Source organism: Aotus nancymaae, unplaced genomic scaffold (genome assembly GCF_030222135.1).
Source record: "Aotus nancymaae isolate 86718 unplaced genomic scaffold, 86718_ANA_hifiasm-v0.15.2.pri h1tg000032l_0, whole genome shotgun sequence".
NCBI lineage: Eukaryota > Metazoa > Chordata > Mammalia > Primates > Aotidae > Aotus > Aotus nancymaae.
In genome coordinates this window covers 4,603,413-4,629,226 of record NW_026988445.1, presented here as the reverse complement: position 1 = coordinate 4,629,226, position 25,814 = coordinate 4,603,413, and the positions used below count along the sequence as shown (strand labels likewise).

Genomic DNA, 25,814 nt, shown 5'->3' with positions numbered 1-25,814 from the left:
TTTCTACTTGTAAATTATAAACTATAGGAATTACCTCATATATCTGTCAGGCTATTTTAGTATTTAATATGAAAAGTACTTGGTATTTCTAAATACAATGAATTTCTACTTGATCTTTGAAATGAAAACTAATGGCCACTAACAGAATAATTTGTTTTTAATTGTGTTAAGTACAGAATAATAAATTATATTAAGAGAAGTCTCCCATTTTACATGATTTAGTTCTAGAAAAATACTTCCAATACTACATACCTACAGGCTTCTAATTATATAAGTATCATCTACCACACTGTAGAAATTTCTCATACTGTATTGAATTTAGATGAAGTGCCTGACCCTAGACATAAAGTTTTAAGTTTAAGAACAAACTATTTTCAAATGTATGGGCCCCTACAAAGCACAGCTTTTACAAGTGTGGTATTATATAACAGATGGGAGTTTAATGAAGTAAAGCACAGTTTGTAACAGGTTCATTGTTTCATATGCTCTGGATCACTAAATTGGCAGGTAGAGATGAAAGGTGCATTAAAATGGACGTCCCGAAAATTATAGAATTCTCTCAGAGGAATACAGTCTTTAATTTTGAATTATGCAGCTGATTTTAATGAATTAGAAGTCATAACGCATAACCTTTACCTGATGCAGGAAGGAACTGTGAGCTGTGCAAGGATTACTTTTTCCGACAAGTTGGTGCAGATCCTTCCGCCATAGATGTTTGCAAATCCTGTGACTGTGATAAAGTTGGCACTAGAAATGGTAGCATTCTTTGTGATCAGGTGAGTTTTTCTGAGTATTGAAGGTAAAGGATCACTCTCTCTGCCAGAAACTTACCTGGGTGTTATTTTTCTAGTAGAATTGAAGACTGCATTTACCCGGAAATCCTCTATGTGCATTTGCATTTCAAAGAGATGGTTGTTCCTGTGCAACTTTTAGTATGGACATGAAATATAGCACTAGTTCAGTGGACCTTTGCATATAAAAAGGTTTATTTTAGCTTTAATTTTACAAATGTCAAAAAATTGGAGGGTAGAGGTTCCAAGTAAATTGGGGTACATGTCTTGGAATTAATGGTGAATTAATATTAATAAATAATATAAACAAACAAGAACAGTTTCTCCAAAAATTCCATAGAAGATAGTGTAGCAAAAGTCACTGACACTTAGAGCCAAATGGAATTATGATAGCCTTGCTTCTAAATTTCTTAGTCTAACTTTCCCTCTTAAAAGTACAATGGATTTTAAAAATAATTTTAAAACATTTTTATTACCTACATCACAAATATTGACGTCTAGCCTACATGCACAAAGATTCTAACTGTCCTTGGTTCATATATCCCACCTCAAGTAGAAAAAGAAGCTTCTTATTTAAGCTGAAGTTTTTAGTTGTTCTGATTATACTGGTAAGTGAAAATTGGTAAAGGAAAAATTTACTTGGAAGAATCAATTCAATGATTGTATTAATTTTTAACAATCATATTCTGCTGTAAATAATTAAGGCTAGGAGCATAAACCACAATTTGGTTATAGAACATTTGTTATAAAGTTATATTGTGAACATAATACATACAAGACAAAATATCTTTGTCATATAATTTTGCGAATACATTAAAAATTGCTTTCCCAAATAAAAGACAGATGTAAACCAAGGCAAAAATATGGATTCAAAGACCTTTAGGGTAACTGTCATGTGTTAATAAGGGAGCATTATATCTTTCATTTGAAAGCTAAAGAGTAGAAAGAAAATTAATAAAGACAATTTCTACTATTTTTATACTATAATATTAAGGGACTGTTTTCTCAGACAGTCATACTGAAGTTTTACATATATGAATTAGTAAACTCTGACTGTATCTTTATATTATGTCTTATTTTTACAAATCTAACATGAATTTTCAGCATGGCTATCTTTTGCTTATCATTCAAATATTGATATATCTTTTGCGATATCTTTATTGACTACCCATTTACAAAACATTCTCAAATCTTTTATATCATCCCATGTTATTCTCATTACAGGCTTTGTAAAATTAATTTATTTGTTTGCTTTTTTTCTTCTTTCTGTCTAACATAAACAGAACAGTTTTGGTCATATAAAAAAGCCCCAGTAAGAATTTGTTGTATTAATGTTGAATGAATAAAGAGAGGTTATCTGAGCACTGATCTTACAGTTAGATTGTCATTTAGAATGGTCATTACAATAATCTGGGAATTGTATAAATTTTCCCTTGCAGAACAGTTTTTCTCCCTGAAAGTCTAAGGTCAAGAGCTTTGTTATATAGTATAGGAAGATTGTAAACTACAGTTTTACCTCACAGAATCTCAGTTACACGTCATAACCTATATGAGCTATCGTGTGTCAGATTTGTCTCTCTTTCACCATTCCGATCTATAAGAAATTGAAGTCTGATTTTTCTGAACTCAAATTTCTATTTCAAGTCCATTTTATAGGGGTGCTAGACAACTTTGGGTGGTTCTTTGCTTGAAAATAATTAACAACTGACTATCCAAGAAAAAAAAAAAAGCCCACCATAATCAATTTCAATCTTCCAATGAGTTGTCACTGAACATGGAATTCAGAAGAGATGTACTTAATCCGGTCTTATGACCCAGTGCAGAGTACTACAGCATAATACTGGCTCTAGATTTCTTTCTTAACATCTTACAAAGTGGATTTAATTATTGGATGGAATTATGAAAGATTGTACCATTTATAAGCAGGATATCAGCTATAGATAGGTATTGTTTTTTAGATGTTATTTTTTAAGTTGGGGAAGTTTTTCTCTATTCCTAGTTTTTCTGAGAGTGGTTTTTATGAATGGTGTTAAATTTTGTCAGCTACTATTTCTGCATCAATTATTATGATCACATGACCTTTTTTTCTTTAATTTGTTAGTAAAGTGGAATACATTGGTTGATTTTCAAATGTTGAACCAGCATTGCATCCCTGGAATAAAGCTACCTTGGTCTTTATGTATAATTCTCTTCATAAATTCTATTTGCTAAAATTTTGCTAAGAATTTTACATCTATATTCACAAGACATATTGCTCTATGGCTAAGTTTTTATATATTGTGTCTGTTTGGTTTTGATATCAGGATATTACTCCCATGAAATGAATTATAAAATCTTCATTTCTGTTCTTTTTGTATAAGAAATGCAGAACTGGTGTTAATTACTCTTTAAAGTTTTAGAATACTCCATGTATTAGTCCATTTTCATACTGCTATGAAGAACTGCTCGAGACAGAGTAAGTTATAAAGTAAAAAATGTTTACTTTTATTTATTTATATAGAGACAGAGTCATGCTCTGTCACCCAGACTGGAGTGCAGTGGCATGATCTCAGCTCACTGGAACCTCCACCTCCAGGGTTCAAGCTATTCTCCTCCCTCAGCCTTCTGAGTATCTGGAATTACAAATGCTTACCACCATGCCTGGCCTTTTTTCTTTTTGCATTTTTTTTTTGTTTTTATTTATTTGTATTTATTTTTTGTTTTTATAGTAGAGATGGAGTTTTTTTTTTTGTATTTTTGTATTTTTTGTTTTTATAGTAGAGATGGAGTTTTTTTTGGTATTTATTTTTATGTTTATTTTTTGTATTTATTTATTTATTTTTTATAGTAGAGATGGAGTTTCACCATGTTGGCCAGACTGGTCTCAAACTCCCACCCACCTCGGCCTCCCAAAGTGCTAGGATTACACGCATGTGCCACTGTGCCTGGCCAGAAGAAGAGATTTAATGGACTCACAATTCCACATGGCCAAGGAGGTTTCACAATCATGGCAGAAAGCAAAGGAGGAGCAAAAGCACATCTTAAAGGGCAGCAGGCAAGAGAGAAGTGCTGAGTGAGGAATGGGAAAATCCCCTTATAAAAGCATTAGATGTCATGAGAACTAACTCACTATCATGAGAACAGGATAGGGGAAACTGCCCCGATGATTTAATTATCCCTACCAGGTCCCTCCCAAGACACTTGGGGATTATGGGAACTATAATTCAAGATAAGATTTGAGTTAGGACACAGCCAAACTCACCCCTAACCCCTCCTGAATCTCGTGTCTTCACCATTCAAAACAAAATCATGCCCTCACCATTCCAAACAAAAACAGTCCCCCGAAGTGTTAAGTCATTCTAGCATTAACTCAAAAGTTCATGTCCAAAGTCTCATCTGAGACAAGGCAAGTCCCTTCTGCCTATGAGCCTGTATAATCAAAAGCAAGTTAGTTACTTCCTAGATACAATGTGGGTAAGGCATTGGGTAAATACACTCATTCCAAATGGGAGAAATTGGCCAAAACAAGGGACCTACAGGCCCCCTGCATGTCTGAAATCCAGTGGGGCAGTCATTAAACCTCAAAGTTACCAAATGATCTCCTATGACTCCATGTATCATATCCAGGGTACATTGATGCAAGAGGTGGCTCCCAGAACCTTAGGCAGCTCTGCCCCTGTGGCTTTGCTGGGTACAGCCCCACTCCTGGCTGCCTCCAGAGGCTGGCATTGAGTGTCTGGGATTTCTAGGTGCATGGTACAAGATGTTGTTGGATCTACCATTCTGAGGGCTAGAGGATGATGGCTCCCTTCTCATAGTTCCACTAGGCAGTGTCCCAGTGGGGACTCTCTGTGGGGGCTCCAATCCCACATTTCCCTTCCACATTGCCTTAGCAGAGGTACTCCATGAAGGATCTGCCCCTGCAGCACATCCTCTGCCTGGACATCCAGGCATTTTCACAGATCCTCTGAAATCTGGGCAGAGGTTTCAAAGCCTCAATTCTTGTCTTCTGTGCACCTGTAGGCCCAACACCATGTAGAAGCTGCCAAGGCTTGAGGCTGCCATTCTCTGAAGCAGTGATCTGAGCTGTATGTTGGCCGCTTTTAGCCACAGCTGGAACAGTGGGGACACAGGGCACCAAGTCTCTAGGCTGCACACAGCAGTGGGGTGCCTGGGCCCATTGAATCATTTTTTCCTCATAGGCCTCCAGGCCTGTGATGGGAGGGTCTTACATGACATGCCCTGGAGACACCTTCTCCATTGTGTTGGTGATTCAAATTTGGCTCCTCATTACTTATGCAAATCCAGAAAAGGTGTTTTTCTTTTCTACTGCATTTTCAGGCTGCAAATTTTTCAAACTTACATGCTCTGCTTTGTCTTTAACACTTACTGCTTAGTCATGTCTTCTGCTAGATACCCTAAATCATCTCTCAAGTTCAAAGTTCTGCCGATCTCTAGGTCAGGGGCAAAATGCCACCAGCCTCTTTGTATAGCAAGAGTGACCTTTACTCCAGTTCCCCACAAGTTTCTCTTCTGTTGAGACCACCTCAGCCTGGACTTTATTGTCCATGTCACTATCAGCATTTTGGTCAAAGCCATTCAACAAGTCTCTAGGAAGTTCCAAACTTTCCCACATCTTCCTGTCTTCTGAGCCCTCCAGTCTCTTTCAAACTTTCCCACATTTTTCTATCTTCTTCTGAGCCCTCCAAACCATTCCAACTTCTGCTTGTTACCCAGTTTCAAAGTTGCTTCTAGGTTTTTGGGTGTCTTTACAGCAGCACCCCACTACCAGTACTGATTTACTGTATTAGTCCATTCTCACTCTGCTGTAACAACAAACTTGAGACTGGGTAATTTATAAAGGAAAAGCTTTAATTGACTTACAGTTTATTTAATTGGCTTACAGAGGTTTAATTGACTTACAGTTCCGTAGGGCTGTGGAGGCCTCAGTAAACTTACAATCATGGCAGAAGAAGCAAACATGTCCTTCTTTATATGGTGAGAGCAAGGAGAAGTGCCAAGTGAGGGTGGGGGGGAACTCCTTATAAAATCATCAGATCTTGTGAGAACTCACTATCAGGAGAACAGTATGGAAGAAACTGCCCCCATGATTCAGTCATCTCCATCTGGTTCCTCCTACAACACATGGGGATTATGGGACTCTCTCAAGATGAGATTTGGGTGGGGACACAGCAAACCCCTATCACTCCAGTGGAGCTGTCTCAGATTTCTTTGAAACAAATAATTTATTAACTCCAGTGGAGCTGTCTCAGATTTCTTTGAAACAAATAATTTATTATTAATTCAAAAGAAAATACTAAATACTAAATAATTCAAAATAAAATACTATATGTATATATATAAAGAGATAGCTATAAGAAAATGAGTCATATTAACATCATTAGGAATTTAATGTTACTAGAAGGCAATTCGGAATTACCTTAAAAATTACAAAAAGAAGACATCTTGAAGAAAAACTTGATACTCCATTCTACCCAAGTTATGACTCTAACATGAGGTTAAGATTCTTTTTGTACTGATAGATGGTTAAAACATTACCATTCATAACCCCATATTAAAATATTTAATATGCAAAGTGAACAAGGAATGTAAGACTGGGGGTAACACTGAACACAAGAAATTATAGATAATTGTGATCCAAAGAAGTAAATATAAGTCAAAATATATTTTCAAAGTATCCATTGGTCTTTATGGTCTTCAAGCATAGTTTCCTCACATGTGTGTTTAATAATTCAATTTTATTTAAGATCAAATCATAATTTTTTGTTTTGTACTGAATAATTGTTGTGTGGACATAATATACTCAGTTTATATTAAGTATAAAGTTCAGTCCATAGGCAAAGAATATATGATATAATGGCTGTGAAATGAAAGATAAATACTATAAAATTGATTCTCTATAGATGGGTGGGTAAATATAAATTTAGAAATTATGAATAATAAAGAGAAATAGAAAAAAGTAAAAATGCCTTAATTTGTCCAACTTTCAAGTAGAAAGTTATTAGATATTATATATGTTATTTAGAGATATACAACTAACAAGTAGAAAGCTAAAAATAATATGTCTAAATATTTCAATGAGAAACTGGATGCTTTTTTTCTAAGATCACAAGCAAGATAACAATATCCCCAGTTACCACTTGTACCTAACATTGCATTGTACTGAAGGTTCTAGCCAAGGAAATTAGGCAAGAAAATAAAAGTACATTCAGATTGGAAAAAGAGAAGTTATTTTTATTTGCATATGGCATGATCTTATAGATAGAAAATCCTAAGGAATTAATTAAAATCAATTGAAACTAACAATTCAGCAAGGTTACAGAGTACAAAATCAATATTTGCACTGAAAAATCTGAAAATAAATTTAAGAAAACTTCTTTTAAAATATCACCAAAAGATTAAACTCTTTAGGAAAACATTTAATGAAAGAAGTGTAAAATTATATTCCAAAAACCATAAAACATTGCTGAAATAAATTAAAGAACTAAATAAATAGAATAACACCTAATGTTCATGTATCAGAAGACGTAGTATGATTGAGTTAACAACTCTCTTCAAATTAAGCTACAGATTTATTATAATCTTTGTTAAAAGCCCACCTGGCTTCTTTGCACACATTGACTAGATGATCCTAAAGTTTATATGAAATTCATGGGACACAAGAATGTCCAAAATAACCTTGTAAAAGAATTGGAAGATTCACCCTTCCCAATTTCAAAATTTACTATAATCAAGATAGCATGGTACTGGGATAAAGATAAACATACAGACATATTCACTGAAATAGAATTGAGAGTCTAGAAATAAGCCTTGACATTTATACTCAATTGATTTTTGACAACAGTGCCAGGACAATTCAATGGAGAAAAAGTAGTCATTTTAACAAATGGTCCTGAGACAACTGTGTTTTCATATGCAAAAGAATGAAGTTGGACTCCTACCTCACTTCACGTGTAAAAAAAAAAAAAAAAAAATCAAAAAAAAATTGAATATAAAAGCTAAAACTATAAAATCCTGAGAAGAAAATATAGATGCAAATCTTCATGTCCTTGGATTAGCCAGTGGCTGTTTAGATATCACACTAAATGCTTAAGAAACGAAGGCTAAAATGTATAAATTGAACTTCATTGAAATTAATGTTTTTAAGGACACAAAAAGAAAGTGAAATAAACAACCCAAAGAATTAGTTGCAAAGTATATAATAAATATATAATAATAAAGAAAATATTTGCAAAGCATATTATCTGATAAGAGACTTGTCCAGTATATCTGAAGAGCATGAAGTAAACAATAAAAAACCAAATCACTCAATTTTAAAATGAGCAAATAATCTGAATATATATTTCTCCAAAAAAGGTATAAAATAACCAGCAAGTACATAAAAATATTTTTGACATCATTAGTCATCAGAGAAATGCAAATCAAAACCACTGTGCAAACCCACTTCCCAACCAGTAGGATGACTGCAGCTAAAAAAACAGACAAAAACAAAAGTTGGTGAGGACGTGGAGACATTGGAACTCTCTCATAGATAGCTTGTGAGAATGTAAAATGCACATTGACTTTGGAAAACAGGTTGATGTTTCTCAAAATATTAAAGGTGGAATTATCATATGACCCAAAAGTTTCCTTCCTAAGGAAGGAAACTTATCATATATCCTCATAAAATCTTGTTGGTGAATGTCAATGCCACATTATTTATAATAGAATGTCCATCAACTGGTGAGTGAATACATGTAGTATATGCACACAATGGAATATTATTTTACATTAAAAAGAATGAAAATACTGGTACCTGCTACAAAATGGACTCAAGTTTCAGAAATGAGAGCAGGGGAAGGAAGAGGGACAAAGAAGAGAGAAAGCTTGTTTTGTTTCCAAGTGCAAACATGTATTTTAAAAATACATGGAAGGAAAGACATGCTTCGAAACGTTAACTTTTCTGGTTTAAAAAACATTTTTCCTTTTACGTAAACTTTTATTCTCTTTCCAAATCTGCTTTATTTATAACATTTATAGTCAGGAAAAAAGAATTTTTATTCAATCTGATATCTAGCCAGAGAGAATTGTACATAAGAATAGGAATGTAAATAAGAATGATAGAACTGTTTTCTGACTTTAAAACCCCACATTGTTTATCTTTAAATCACATTCATAGATTACCTTAATTTTTATTATTTTCTCATGCTCCAAGTACAGAGACAAAGGTTGTGAATTATTGTTACGTGTGGAGATATTGTGTCAAGTTTATCTTGTCTCAAAAATGTTGTAAATGATTCCTAAAGATGTTTCCAGACATTTTAAATAGGATAACAGAACACACACTAAAAAAGTTGTCAACAATGTCAGAATTATAAACTGTAAAATCAAATTCAAGGGCATTTTAAAAATTCATGCAATTTCAATCCTTAATAATATTAGGGAGCATACAAGGAAATTAGGCAGTTGTTCAAGTCTCATTTTGTTATAATAACTTAGGAATGAAGCCAGCCCCAAATGGCCTGAGTGACTGTGTCGTGCGCTCCGTGTTCTGGAAGGGAACTTTCCCTTTGGCACTTGTCGTTTGAAACTCAATCCAATCTCATAAGATATGGCATGTTTGCCTTATTCTTCCATAAGAAATGTTGTAATTCTTCCTTATGTGAATGCCAAAATCTTGAGAATGGCATAAAGTAATACTCTGAGTCACTGAATCCTAAAAATACTAATGCCAAAGTCAAGACACAGAGAACACCTAAAGCATAGTACTAATATCAATGGGAGAGAGGTATAACGATTATTGAGGAGTAACTAATATGGAGTCCTTGGATCCCTTGGGTTACTATGTGAGTGTACAGTTTGTGTCTGTATAAATGGAGTGGGATACAATTTATGTCTGTGTCATGCAATTGTAAGTCTGTGTATTTTTCATTTTTATTATCTTTTGCCTCTGTTTTTGTGACTGGGAGCTTTCAGTACTTTGCTCAGATCCAAAAGGGATACATAAGCCAAAAAAGATGATAATTACTTCACCATGGAAAAGAAGTCCATTTATCTTATGAACTGGCTTGGTTATTAGTTTGGGTACATATAATAATGTGAGTTTTCCAGGATACCACTGAAATTCTCTCTCGTTTGCTTGAACTTAATGCGCAAGTTACTTGACGTGCGTCCTGAGTTGGAGGTTAACTGTCTTTTTCCATTTCCTCATCTAGTGTGACTGAAGTTAAAATCAACCAAATAGAGTCTCAGGCCTAGATGATGCCTTTTCTGTACCTTGAGGTATCTGGGAAAGGGTCTATGGATCCACACCCAAAGTGCATACATCTAGAGATTTCAGTCTGCTCCTGACCCAAGGTGGGACTGAGCCATTTGGCTCCATCCTTTCCCTCCACTGACTCCACTCCTCCACATATTTGCTGGTATTCCCAGAGTCCCTGCTATGGCCACCTGCACAGGTGATGGTGATAAGGTAGGGAGACCACTGAAAGTCCCTAGCATATGGTCTGACTCATGTAGAATGCATTCAGGAAATATTGTTTGAGTGCTTTCTTGTTTGGGACTTTTTTCATCCCTGCTACCTTCTGTCCATTTTATTTTGCTTGTTATTGGGTTGAGCTGAGGAAGCCATGAGGGTTCAGCTACTATAGCCAAGATGGTGGTAGTCAGCTGGAGTAATCCTCAAACTTTTAATGCACGTGTGACTATCCTAGGGATTTTTTAAAAAGACACAATCTGATTCAGGAAGTTAGGGGTTTGGACTCAGCTCTGACATTTGTAAAAGTTCCCAGGTGATGCAATTGCTGCCGGTCTGTGAACCAATTTTGATAACCGAGGAGTTAGAACACTGTCTATCAAATATGTGTAGACAAAAGAAGCTAAATGTAGATGGGTGTGGGGGAGGTGTGAGTGTATATTCATGTGCACATGTATACACTTGGTCAGTTATGCGTTTACTTTGCTCCATCATCTGAATCCCATCTTAAAAGCAAGTGGTTTTCCAAGTAGTCCAAACTAAGTTATGCTTGAATTGTGTCCTAGGCTCTATCTTTAAAATTAGAGTCTCTAACCTAATAGCCATTCTTAAAAGGAAATAAAAACAGCAAATAAGGAATTAAAAAGTTGGCTGAAAACCAAAAATATAGTTGTAATTATATAAAAAGAGAGAAGAATAGCAGATTGTAATGCTCAATAAGGCATCAATAGGTTGCTGCAATAGCAACAGAACAGAGAGAACTTATTAAGATATATTTAAAAATAGATGAATAAGAAAGGAGATGGAGGTTAAAATGGATCAGATGATATGGAAAGGCATCAGTGAAGGAAGCTTTTCTAGGCCTGACCTATGGAAGATGGAATAATAAGGAACAGAGACCCTGCTCATGAAAATCGATTGTTCTCCTGAAGTGATAATTTAAAAAAAAAAAAAATTTAAATTTTGAAAACATTATACTTTCTCTGCATAATGTACCATTTTCTGCAGTTAATTAATGGTTTCTCTTCTGTTCAGAATTAGGTATTTGTCACTAATTACCACAACATGTCCAAAAGTAATCATGTAAACTTTCCTGAAGTATAGTCTTGTATTATGTATGACTCAAATATTATAGTGTACAAATAGAAGAGAAGTAATGCATAAGTTTCCTTAGCTTATGAGAAACCTGATCTTGAATAGTATGATCCACGGATATTGGATGTATACATTGGGGTAGTGAAGGATGTGAAAAGAGGAGAGTTTTCCCAGAGCTTCAATAGAAACATAAAGGTCTTGGCATAAACCACATGGTTTCTTCTTCAGAGAATTAGAGGAGTTGAGTAGTAATATTTCTCATGTAGCTGGTAAACTGAGTAATATCTGATTATTTTGTGTAGAGGGTGAGATTCACAAAGATAGGGACAAAGGTCCTGGGGTATAAATGGGAAAAGAAGGGAAAAAATAATCTTAGTTGGGTAGTAAGGTTAGTATTAAGAGAGTTATACATGAATCAAGGTTGTGACAAACTGCCTGGAAGTAAAATAGATGTAGTTATAATTGAGATGAGGTCTTAGCCTCCAGTTTACATTGAGTTCCACATGTTTGGACACATCTGGCATCTTTAGAACAAGCTCATCCCAAGGACCCAGGTATACAAAATTGGCCAAATAATACCACCTCAGGCATTTAAGGCTAGATTCGATAGCCTTAAATAGCCATAATAGCACTGGCAGAAGCATTAGGTAGTAACTGGACATTGGAAGAACTGATTTAACTAGCAAGTGCACGATAATGCGATACAAGGGCCATTGCATTGATACCAACAGCAATGTAGTTAGAACAGGCTAAACAGATGTAACAAACCCCCAAATATCTAGTGGCCCAAATATACAAGTTCATTTGTTGCTCATATAACCTCTCCAAGACAGCTGTTCCTACCTCCTTGTTGGAACTCCTCTGGTGACAATTCAGGGACACATGCTCCTTCCATTGCCTGGCTCTTCCTTTAGGGAAGGAAAAGACAATGGGGAAAACAACTTCCACTTTTACAAAGCTTTGGTCCAAAAGAGTTGTGCATCTCTTTTGCTCTCATGCCATTGATTATAGCTATTCACATTGCTAAACTAGTTACATAGAGGGCTGAAGACACGTAGTCTCTGTCTGGGTAGGCACTTTGAAGCTACAGTTGTGTACTATGGAAGACTATGGAGGATAAGTCTTGATGGGGAGCCTCTGCTCAACACCCATGTAACAGAAGGTAGCCCAAGAGTGAAAGGGGCCTTCTTTTCTTTTCTACACACAGAACAGGATAGCTTCTGTTAAATGAGGACCTCTGAGAATAGAGTACCTCATCAGCATTTCAGGAGTGACAAGCCATTAATATTGGTGGCAGTACCTGCTTGGAGGTGGACCCTATAATAGTGGCAGATGCACCTGTGGAAGCCCGTATCATAGCAGCATGTGTCAGCAAGAGAGAACTGGATGTGAGAGGAGAAACAGCTTGTATGCAAGGTAAAAAGACTTGTTCATGAGCACATTAGAGAGAGAAGCCCCAGGAACAAAGAAATGAGAAAATAATTACTGTCCACTACATGTTCCCAGAGGAGGCGGCTGGGAGGGAAATTAAGCATAAAGAGAATTAATTGCATAGATGATGCTGAGGGATCATAGATTTGAAAGAAATTTCAAAATAGGCATATTTTAAGATTTTTAGTAAGAACAGACATTATAGGCTGTATATAATTTCCTGGAGTTATGATTATAGGGTGAAAACAAGTTTTGTTTAGATATGTAGGTCGGTAAGTAGGTGGATATAGATAGATATGAGAGTAGTAAGTTTGTTTAAACAAATTACTCACTACATCATAGTGACTCTTTGTGCTTCTTGATGATACTGGCTGATATGTTTTGGCTGTGTCTCCACCCAAATTTCATCTTATAGCTCCCATAATTCCCATGTGTTATGGGAGCAACCCAGTGGAAGATGAATGAATCATGGGGGCAGGTCTTTCCTGTGCTGTTCTTTTGATAATGAATGAGTCCCATGAGATGTGATGGTTTTAAAAATGGGAGTTTCCCTGTACAAGCTCTCTCTTTACCTGCTGCCATCCGTGTAACATGTGACTTGCTCCTCCTTGCCTTCTGCCATGATTGTGAGGCCTCCTCAGCCATATGGAATGGTAAGTCCATTAAACCTCCTTCTTTTGTAAATTGCCCAGTCTCAGGTATGTCTTTATTAGCAGTGTGAAAACAGATTATACACTGGCTTATTCAGGAACAGAATATAATCAGCCTCCTTTATTCCTCACCTGCCAAACCCATATACTGATCATTTGTAGAGGCAAGAACACTCCCAAGTCAAGTAATTCTCCTGGACTGCATGATTTCTCAGCTTCTCTTGGGCCAAAGAACTTGGCCTCTACCTTGACCTACCCACATGTTGTTTTGGTGCCTCATATGGAGTGCCACATTTGGGGGTGTACAAAACAGATTGGCTTATTGCTAAAAATGCATGACAGACACTAGTCTGTAAGATTCTTATAGATTCCGCTTGTTTTGCACTCACCACGTGCAAAAATATGCCAAGCATTCTAGTTTATTAATTCAGTCCTTGCCAAAGCTGGTAAAGTAGTTATTAATTTATCCACTGTAAAGTTGAGGCCACCCAGCCTTAGGGAAATTAAGTAACCCCTCCAATATCACACAAGTAATAAGGAGGTTGTGCAGAAATGGAAAACTTGTGTATTTCCAAAGCTTGTGCCCACCTGGAGGTTAGAGACATAGGATTCCTACCTAAAAATGTGTTCCTAGCACTCAGCATAGTGTTCAGCACTTACGAGGAACCCTACAGCAGATTGCTAAACTGGATATTTACTTATGCTGTCCAAAAGTAGGAGGGAAACATACCCATTTGTTTGTAAATTATTATATCAAATCCTATTAATTTTATTCTAAATATTAAACAAAATTCCTAAATAGGAAATAGCAATGTTCACATAAAGGAGCAGCAAATTAATTTATTGGAAGCAATATATTTCTCAAATGGAGATTTGGTTGATATTAGAAATTTAATGTATCTCCCTTAGTGCTTAATGTATACCAGAGATTCAACTTATCTTACATATATAACCTAAGAAATTTGAATATTTTGTAAAGTTACTTTTTAGAAAACCTGATTTATTTGTTTTCTTTATCATCTCAGATGGATAGCTTCCTCTCAAAATATATTTGGAATTTATATTTTCACATATTCAATTAATTAACATAGTAAGCAGGCATTCTATGTAAGTTCTTAGCAACTTTTACCACTTGTACTAAAATAAAAAAGAGTGAGTCCAAATGAGTTAACTTTCCTAAAAGTGTATCTTTGTACAACATTGACTATAGACATGGAAAATACATTTATTCATGTTAGACATAAATGCTACTGTGAGATCTTTCATTTTGATAAAGTCAAAACACCATCTTGTTAATAACTACTATATTAATTTTGCAGCAAATTACAATAAGACCACACTGTATAGTTGTGCCATTCAGATGACATTTATGAAATGCTCTAATTTAACATGGTGACATATATTACCTGCATCTTTTACACATTATAGCTGATATCCTCTGAGCGAAATAGACCTAAACTAGCCAAAAAAAAAAAAATAGAATGATGCAATATGAAATTATACCCCTTTGAGAACTAGAAGGACTATAATTGCATTGCTTTCTCTTAAAACCATTCAAGTATGTAACCATTGCTGGGAACAGCAGTATGTGGGGAACCTCTTTACACTCTTTCTGTCTTGAACACTCAAAAGATTGAGAAAAAAATATATTCCTTTCCTACTATAGTTTCATTTGAACATGCTTCAGAATTTTACCATTTTGCACACTCCTTAGAGATTATGGGGAAGTTTAGAGAGCAGTTTCTTGGAAATGCCTTTTGAAGGGGAAGGGGAACTGTAAAAATATACCAGCCTGACAAATGACAGGCATTGCAGAATGGAAAAGAAAGACATCTTGGTTTTACACCAATGCAGAAGCTTTTCTTCTCAAATGAATATTTTCAACAGCTGAGCAGGATAATAAACAGCAGTATCACAAAACACTTAAATGGAAACAAGTATTATGATGTACATTATTCACCTGGCATTCTCCAATTCGTGACATTTATATGTAGCAGAACCCACTGCACATTCATTTATTTATTTTTGAAGTGGAATGAGTACCTTACAAAGGTAGCCTGTTACATTAATGTGGACTTTTCTTCTCTAGAGAGGCAGAAGCTTAAGGAAAAAAAGTTATTGTATCTGTACGAGAAATATGTAGAAAGTTTCAGAATCTACACCTTAGGGCTGAGCAAGCTCCTAGCAAGTAAAATATATACTGTATAAATATAGACAAATAAATATAGATATAGTTTTTTTTGTGTAAGCACCAGCAGTGCTGAAAATAATTAGGTATTTCATAAATACCTTTTCTAAAAAGGTATTGCTGAAACCAATCTATTTCTAGAACTTATATTCAGATGCTTACAGGTATAAATGCCCTAGTATTGGCTAAGCTTGGAAAGGTTATGTTTCTCTGATGCTCAGTGAAGGACCTACCAACAATCTGATGAGACACATGACTAAGAAGAAAAAAAGAGTAAGACTGAGTCCCTGTGAATTGATTGACTTGATGCAGTGGCAAAATGGATAGCAAGTATTAAAGCACTAGTTCTTAAATGTTAGTGTTCATAAGAATCGGTTCACAACAGAACGGCTATTTTTTTGTTTGTTGTTTGTTGTTGTTTTGTTTGTTTGTTTTGAGATGGAGTCTTGCTCTGTTGCCCAGGTTGGAGTGCAGTGGTATGATCTCAGCTCACTGCAACCTCTGCCTTCCAGGTTCAAGTAATTCTCCTGCCTCAGCCTCCTGAGTATCTGGGATTACAAGTGCCCGCCACCACACCCAGCTAATTTTTGTATTTTTCATAGAGACAGGGTTTCACGATGTTGGCCAGGCTGGTCTCAAATGACCAACCTTGTGATTTGTCTACTTTGGCTTCCCAAAGTGCTGGGATTACAGGCGTGAGCCACTTTGCCTGACCAAGAATCACCAACAGAACCTTTTACAATGAAGATTCCTAGGCTTGAGCTTTGGGACTTTTAATTTTTTAGGTCTGGTATATTTGGTTGTGGGTAATCAAAAGATCCAACTTTGAAATACACTAAACGTGTTGAGTATAGATTTGTATATTCGAAATTTTTTGGTATTTAAAAATGGCGTGTATGCATGATTGAGTCAAGTATTTTAAAAACTATGAATGTGTGCTTTTTTTTTTTTTTTTTTACTGGATTGGAGGACAATTTAGGGTAAGTATTCTCTATTTAACAAGTCATAATTAACCCCCTGCCAAAACTAAGTAGAAATTGTGATTTCTATATCTCCTATATTTGATAATATCTCCTAAAATATTTCAGTAATATAGCATTTAATTATAAATAATTCATCTAGTCGCCAAACAAATATGGGGATGTTCCTATGTGCCAGGCACTGTGCATATCAAGGTGCATAGTACAGTGAATAGCAGGCACACTCAAGAAGTGTTCAATTGAATTTAAACTTGAAATGTATTAATATTGTTAAATTTAAATGAACTAGGTGAGGATTTTTTTTATTGCCAATGAGAAACCCATTCTAACTTCAGAATTTTTATCTTTAAGTGTGTCCTATTTTAACCACCCTTATCCATCCACTCTCAATGATTTCTCCTCAGCGTGGGGCTTGCCATGGAAGTGTGCCCTGGTCAGTGAGTTTGCGAGTTCATGGAAGCTAGATTGCCTGGGCTCTTCAGTTCCCACTGCAGAACTCTTGCAGTCACTTGCTATAGGATCAGGAGAACTTCTCCTATTTTCAGTAGCCCGTTTTTGAATTGTCTCACTGAACTTTCAGATCTTTCAAAAGTCTAATGCCCCTTTACTATTATCTGCTTTCTCCTACACAGGGGCCAATGCCATGCAGGTTTGTGACTTGGTACCCACTTGCCTTTTTGGGGAGGCTTCTGGGCACAGCTGGTCACCTAGTTTTGTTAGAAACATTTTTAATGGCTTTGCCGTTGTTGTGCTGCTATTTGGTTTTGTCGGCTTTTATGCTGGGATTTAGAGAGACCCGAGAGCTCTGTGGCCATATAATTATTGATCCTGATTCCCCTGAAGTCTCTTTTGACTTTTACTGCCTAATTTAAGCTGAACATATGAAATACATGAAAAAACTGCAAGCCCAAGCTCTTTTATTGTTTGTCTTTCTTGATTACGGTCTCCATTTCTCCCGCTTTCTCAACCTACTTTCCCCATCAATGTCTATCTTTCCTTCACTTTTTGCCTACTCATTACAATATTCAATTGCACAAACATAACTTTTTCTATACCCACCCCACCCCCAGTATTTTTCTGGGAGTTTAAGTCACTTACGAATCTGGGACGAAAGGAACTAAACATGAGCAGAGATGAATAGCAAAATGATTGAGTCAACAAGTAGCAGCCAGGACATTAGAGTGAAGCTATTTTCTTACCCAGAAGACTGATGATGGGAAAGAAAAAAAGAACAATGCAGAATTAGAATAAAAGAAGCAATAAAACATGAATGGATATTAGTTAAATAGAAATTGGACAAAAACTAGTGAAAATGAACAAACTCAATAGTTTGCTCTTTGAAAAGGTTAATAAAAGTTGATGAACAGAAAACACAAATTACCAACATCAGAAATTTTAAAAAGAGACATCATTGTCATTGCACATTGTGTAAACATGAAAAAATACAGTTTTATGTATTTATACAGCTGCTAATAAAGCTGATGTCCTGAATGAAATGAACAAATTAGCATAAAACTAACAAAAAAAGAAATAGTCCCACATAGATTAAAGACATTGATTTCATATCTAAAAACCTTTCAACAAAAAAAAAATCTCAGTCCCAAATGGCTTCACTGGTGAATTTACTGGTGACATAAAGGAATAAATCATACTAGTCCTACACAGACTCTTTCAGAAAACCAAGGATGTACATATATTTCCCAGCTCATTTTGTGAGGGCTAGCTAACTTTAATCTCATAACCTAACAAAGCACTAAAAGAAAAGCCCATTAGAATAGTCTATATGAACATAGATGTAAAATACCTTAACAGCATATTAGCAAATGGAATCCTGCAATGTATAATAGAGTAATGCATCATGGCTGATTGGATTTCTCCCAGGAATGCAAAGTTAGCTTAACATCTGAAAATCAATTAATGTTGTAAGCCACATAAATAGAATACAAGAGAATTCCCATGTAATCATCTCAATAGATCAAAAGACTTTGGAAAAAACTCAAAACACTTTCATGATAAATACCCTCTGCATACTAGACATAGCAGAGAACTTCCCCAAACTGAAAAGGGCATCTGGAAAAACCCTATAGCTAATATTATGTTAACAATAAATGTTAGATATTTTACCACTACCTCAGGAACAAAGCAAGGAGGTTGGCTTTTATAACTTCTATTCAAAATTGTAACAGAAGTCTAATGTAGGACAAAATGAGAAAACAAAAAGCCATGAGTATCAAGAAAGAAGTAAGACTATTGTTATTTGCAGAAAATATGCCACTGTATACACAGTGGGAGTATAAAAATTGCTTGGCAAGCTTCAAGTCCCCTACATCCACTCTCTCCTCACACTACTGTCCTCCATAAAGCCATGCAAAATTGCTTTATATTCTAAATGAGGACAGGATGTTTGATGTGCAAATGCAGCTGTAAGATAAAACGCTGAGGCAGATTGCTGCCACTCTCCCTTTCTATAGACACTCTGGGGCTGTCACTCAGGTAGGGTTAATAATAGAATGTGAGACTGGAGACACATGCAGAAACCACCTTGTGGTATTTGGACTTCATTAGTCAGGCAATAGGGAGCTATTGAATATTTCTGAGCACAGGAGTGACACAGTGGTATACCAAGTAGGTAGGAGGCAGAGGAAGCAATCTACCTTGCAGGGAAGAGTATTGTATCACAAACTTTGTTTAAAATTGTTAGTACTTGGTGATAATTAAAAGCAAAACAACTTTCACTGAATTTCATTATTTTGATTTTATTTACAGAAAGGGCATCCTCTTTTTTGTACCCGGTTGTTTCATTCTCACCATCTCACCATAGGAGTATTATCATCAGAATTGGAGTGGATGAGGCAAGGCACAGTGGCTCATGCCTGTAATCCTTGCACTTTGGGAGGCTGAGGCGAGAGGAGTGCTTCAGGCCAACACTTTGAGGTTACAGTAAGCTATGTTCGTGTCACTGCGATCCAGCCTGAGCAGCAGAGTAAAAACACGTCTCTTAAAAAAAAGAATTGGAATAAGCGAAAATTAATTTGATAACAGTTGATTAAGTGGATTGGGGAGAGGAGACTGATAGATAGCATTCGGTATACAATTGCTGGTTAGTGATGGCAATTCTGAAAGAAGAAGTGCTAGTGTAGTATGACCTTATAAAACTCACAGGGTGCATACCTTGTGGATGTATAAAACAATGGGAATGAATAAATTCTCCAGAAAGGAAGACTAGGAGTTAGAGACTTTTATAAAAGAGAAGTCTGTGATGTTCTCTAGGAAAGAAAAGAATTTTCTGAAGAATGTATGCATTGATTAAATGATTTCCTTTTGCCCTCATTTATGTTTATTTTCTGTTCAAATGAAACACTTAAACTACAACTTAATTTCTGGGATAGGCTTCCCGTTCCCACATTCTTCAGTTTGCTTTTTAAATTTTCACTTTGTTTAGGAATATCAACATTGCCTCATTGGCTTTTAGTGAGTTTCCTGAGAAGATGTAATCTATAGAACATTAGTTCTTCTCTCCCACCAGATGAGTGCATAGAAAGACATATATTTATATTGCTGCTGTTTTAAAAGTGTTGCTTCAAACCTAAAATATAGTGACTATTATATAGAGTACCACTGATAAAAACTGTTTTCATCTGATTTATTAATCTTGAAATCATGCTTCATATTTCCTTTAAGCACAAAATAATCACACATGTACAAAAAATCATATATGGATTATTTGATATCTAGAATTCACCCTGATACAATTTCATCTCCTAAAGAAAGAAAACTGACTAGGGTAATCATTGCAGGATCTTACTTTTTTCTTTTGTCAGTAACCTTCTCACCAAATTCATTGTGACAACTGTCACCCAATTAACTGTGCATATCCACCATTGCTCCAGAGCCTGGACCAGCTGACCTTTGCTGCATGGTCCAAAATGGTGAGGTCCTGGGTGTGATCACAAGGCAATATGCAGCAAACACTAGTGAACATCAGTGCTAACAAAGAAATTCACAAAATAACAACTGGATCATTGGGCTGATTCTTCCACTCTGTTTTCAGCACTTCACAGGTATAGGCCTTGCCTTAAACTTCATTGAGTCTAACACTCCTCCTGTTGCTATTATATCTGTAGCTTATGATAAACAGAGTGAATTTAACATAGTGGTTATAAACATATATTTGAGAGTTGGGCCACTTAGTAACTGTATTCGTCCATTTTCACACTGCTGATAAATACATGCCCAAGACTGTGATTTATACAGGAAAAGGGTTTAGTGGACTTACAGTTCCACGTGGCTGGGAAGACCTCAAAATCATGGCAGAAAGCAAGGAGGAACAAGTCACATCTGATATGGATGACACAGACAAAGAAAGAGCTTATGCAGGGAAACTCTTGTTTTTAAAACTATCAGATCTTATGAGACTTATTCTCTGTCACAAGAACAGCACAGGAAAGACCCACCCCCACGAATCAATTATTTCCCACTGGGTCCCCCCACAATATGTGGGAATTCAAGATGAGATTCCGGTGGGGACATAGCCAAACCATATCAGTAACTGAGCAACCTTCAGTAAGTAACTTGATCTTTCTAAGTTTTAATTTCTTCTTCTGAAAAATGAAGATTCATGCATTTTCACAAATAATAAAATGTCAAAAATTCCTGCCATCATGGAGCTTACATTGTAAGGTGACTTGGTGAGTCGGAAGAGAAAGAACAATCAATAAATACAAAAATAAGTAAATTTATTTACAAAGTTAAGTGCTGTAGGGGGAAACTAGACAAAGTAAAATCCTGTGAGAGTGCCATTTTAAGGAAGGGAATTGCAATTTTGGAAATGTAGCCAAGGGACTTTTAATGGAAGAGATGGCATTTCATTTGAGACCTGAAGGAGATGAGGGAGTTAGTCATGTGGAAATCTGTAGGTGAAGACCCAGGCAGAGGGACCAGCCTATGCAAACACCGTAAGGTGGGAGCAGCCCTGATGTATTCAAGCAACAGAAATGAGGCTGTGTAGCTGAAGTGAGCAGAAGAGAGCATAGGAATGCCCCAAGCCTACGGGATCTTTGTGCAAGCTGCAAATAATTGGCCTTTTCACTTTGCAAGTACTGCCCCACATCCATCAAGTACTTTAGAAGGGTTGAAAAGAGTTTGACTATCAATCATTTGATGAATTTTCCTGCCCACTATTTGTTCTATACCAGTGTGAAATGTACAGAGTAATACTTTTACCTAATCTTTACCAAGCACTTACCATGTTCCACAGGTTATGCTAAACATTTTTACATTAATAATCTCAGTTAATCTTGACAACAGACCTATGAGGTAGACATTATTATGCTCATTTTATCAATAAGTGAAAACTCAGATTTAGGTTGTTCAGAGTATGGGTTATACTGTGGCTAGTAATTATGGCACATAATCCTAATGTTTAAGGAATTTATATCGTTTAGTTGAGGAGACACTCCTCAACTCCTGTGTCACGGGACAGGAGGAAGTTAAATTCAAATGCACAATAGCATGGTGCTTAAGCAGGATTGCAACCACAGAACACTCAACTTTCATTCAGGCTAAGTCACTTTCTTTCCCTTTTATGTTAGCGACGTCTGTTAGTTTTTCATAGGAAGTATAATACCTCATAGGATAATTTATTCACAAGTGGGAAAACATGTATAAAACATCATAGCAATCTGCCTGCAATACTGTAAGTGTTCAAACAGGTTGTTGATATTATGCTGTTGTAAGCTAAGGAATGCCACAAAAACATCAAAGCCTCAATTACTAAAAATAACTTTTGCTGAGCATCTACTACATGTAAAATATGTATGCTGTAGGATCAATGGATAATGTAAAAGTTCAAAAGATTATGGCCCTTGGGGAACACTGGGGAGATATATTGTCAGACAAGACATAATAGTTCTAATACAAGCTAGATCTTGAGGAATTGAGTGATGAAGGTAACAAGAAAATGCAGTAAAATAGCTGAGGAGAGAAAAATCCTCTAATTTGGACGAGCTCAGTATTGACAAAGGCTAGAAGTGGGTAGAGAACATTTTCTCAAAAGAGATATCATGGTGCCTGGTGAGACAGGCCGAGAACTTGACGTCTTCCATCCCTTGCATTATTAATGTGTATCTCTGTGCCCTAGCATTCATTTCAGCCTGTGGACACGCTGTTTTTTCCATTTAAAAATTCTCTTGATCACAATTTCTTCTCTAGCTTTTGTCTGATTTTCTGCTCTCTTTTTAGCAAAACTCCTTAAAAGACTTGTCTAAGCTCATGCCTCCAAATCCTATTCTGCTATTATCTCTTGGAAATATATTTGTCAAGCCTTCGTTCTCATCATTACTCTGCAACTTTTCTTGTTAAGGTCTCCAAGGACCTCTGTCTTTTTAAACCAAGGTAAATTCTGTCTTCATTTTATTTGACAGATAAGCAGCATTTGACACAGTTGATCACTCTCTTTTCGTTTGGGTTCCAGTACTACACATTCTCCTGGTTTTCCTCCCAAATCCCTGGCTATTCCTTCTGTATCCTTTTCTGTGTGCTCCTCTTTCCCTTGAACACTTACTGTTAGAGTGCTCTGGAACTCTCTTTACAGGACTTTCCTGTATCTACACTCACACCCTCAATGATATTTTATTTCAAATACCAATTATACACAGACAATACTCAAGTGAATTTCACACTCATATTTCCAATTAAGCACTTAACATTTTATATATCTATATATATGTATATATACAATATCTTTTTTGAATTCAGTTATCTTTCTCTTAGACCAATATGTAATAATCTATCAGCAAATCATGTTGGTTCTATTTTCAAAAATATCTGTAGTCTGTCTTTCTTCCTTGATTCAATAATTCCTTTATTTAGTTTTTTATGTCATTAATCTCCCTCATGCTGACATCTTTGCTACATGAATATACATACATATATGATATACATACATATATATTTTATACACACACATACATGTTCATGCTCAAGGATATTCCATCAGCACATCCCTACCTTCTCAGAATCTTCTGGCCCTTTGATCTAGCATGGACCTCCTGCCCTGCCATCAGCCTAGAGCTTTTCATGTACCTCCACATCTTCATTTCCTGAATCCCATGCCTTCCATTCTTGTTGCTGTTGTTTACTTTCTCACTTGCTGGAACTGTATTACTCAATACCATCCTGATATAGGAAGTTAAACTTTTGAATCCTTGCAAATCTAGAAAATGTTTTTATTCTTTCTTTACAGGCAACTGATAATATAACTTGGCATAGAATTCTAGATTAGAAATAACTTTAGTCATAATTTGGAAGGTACCACTCTTAGCTTTTTAGGTTATTATAATGTTGCAGAACACTTCAGTGATATTCTGTATTTTCTCTGTGACTTATTTTATTGGTCTCTGGAAATTTTTGTCTCCTTTTTTATTTTTGGAATTTGAATGCTTCAGGAGATTGCACTTTGATGTGGGTTTTTCCGTCATTGGTTTTGCTAGAATGTGGTGAGCCTTTTTAAACTTTTTGACATTTTATTTTTAATCAATGAACACATAATATTTATGCCTATTATGGGATACAGAGTGATATTTCAATTCATATGTGCAATGTGTAATGATAAAATAAGCGTAATTCAGCAAATCTATTACCTCAAATGTATTCTTTCTTTACATTGGGAACATTCAAATCCTTTCTTCTAGCTATTTGAAAATATATAGTAAATTGTTGCTAACTATAGTCACCATACAGTGCTATGAAATACTGGAAATTATTTTTCTTATCTATCTGTGATTTTGTATCTGTTAGCAACCTCTCCCTATCCTCTTCTCCCTGCTACCCTTCCAAGACTCAACCACTGTTTGTCCCTCTACTTCCATGAGATCAACTGGTTTAGCTTCCACATATGAGTCAAAAGAGATAGTATTTATCTTTCTATGCCAGGCTTATTTCATTTAACAGTGTTTTCCAACTAAACATAATGTCCTCCAGGCTAGTTCATGTTGCTTCAAAAGACAGTTTTATTCATTTTTTGTGGCTGAATAGTGGGGTGTGTGTGTGTGTGTATGTGTATGTATGTATATGTGTGTGTATACAGATTTCAAAACCTCTGGATATATATACCCAGTAGTGGGATTGCTGAAAAATATGGTAATTCTCCTTTTAGTTTTTTGAGTGACTTCATACTGTTTTCCATAATGTATATTTTCATTCATTTGCACATTGATAGCCACATTCCCCAACACCATTTATGGAAAAGGATATCCTTTTTGCACTCTATGCTTTTGGTGACTTTGTTGAAAACCAGTTGGCAGTAAATAGGTGGATATATTTCTGGGTTTTCTATTCTGTTCCATTGGTCTCTGTGTCTGTTTTATGCCAGTGCCATGCTGTATAGCTTTGTAACAAATCTTGAAGTTAGCTGGTGCAATATCTTCAGCCTTGCCCTTTTTGAAGAGGTGACTTTGTCTCAAGATTGCTTTGTCTGGCTGGGTGTGGTGGCTCACACCTGTAATCCCAGCTCTTTGGGAGGATGAGGTGGGCAGATCACTTGAAGTCGGGAGTTCAAGACCACCCTGGCCAACATGGCAAAACCCCATCTCTACTAATAATACAAAAGAATACCCGGTCTTGGTGGTGGGTGCCTGTAATCTCAGCTACTTGGGAGGCTGAGGCAGGAGAATTGCTTGAACCCAGGAGGCAGAGATTGTGCCATTGCACTCCAGCCTGGGTGACAGAGTGAGACTCTGTCTCAAAAAAAAAAAAATTGCTTTTTCTGTGAAGAATATCATTAGTATTTTGATAGGAATTATATCGACACTGTATATTGCTTTTGGTAATACAATCATTTTAACAATATTAATTCCTCTAATCCATGATCATGGGATGCCTTTCCATTTTCTTGTATGTCCTCTTTAATTTCTTTTATAAGTGTTTTATAGTTTTCCTTGTAGAGATCTTTTACTCTTTGGTTAAATTTATACCTCAATATTTTTGTTTCTTTAACTGTTGGAAATTAGATTTCATTTTCACCTAGTTTGTGCTTAGTGTATAGAAATGCTACTGATTTTTGTATATTGATTTGGTATCCTGCAACTTTATTAAATTAGTTTATCAGTTATAAGAACTTTTTGGTAGAGTGTTTGGTTTTTTTCTATATATAAGATCCTGTCATCTGCAAACCAGAACTAGTTGACTTCTTCCTCTCTGATTTATATTCCTGTTATTTCTTTCTCT

The 25,814-nt window shown here is 35.8% G+C and overlaps 1 protein-coding gene across 1 annotated transcript in view; it reads left to right on the top strand.

The window, feature by feature from the left end:
* The window catches only part of USH2A (usherin), a 775,604-nt gene that overhangs the window by 130,127 nt on the left and 619,663 nt on the right, over nucleotides 1-25,814 (top strand). The window contains exon 11 of the mRNA XM_064383503.1: nucleotides 646-776. Within this exon, the coding sequence (XP_064239573.1) occupies nucleotides 646-776 (131 nt within the window). The remainder of the gene's footprint in view (nucleotides 1-645; nucleotides 777-25,814) is intronic.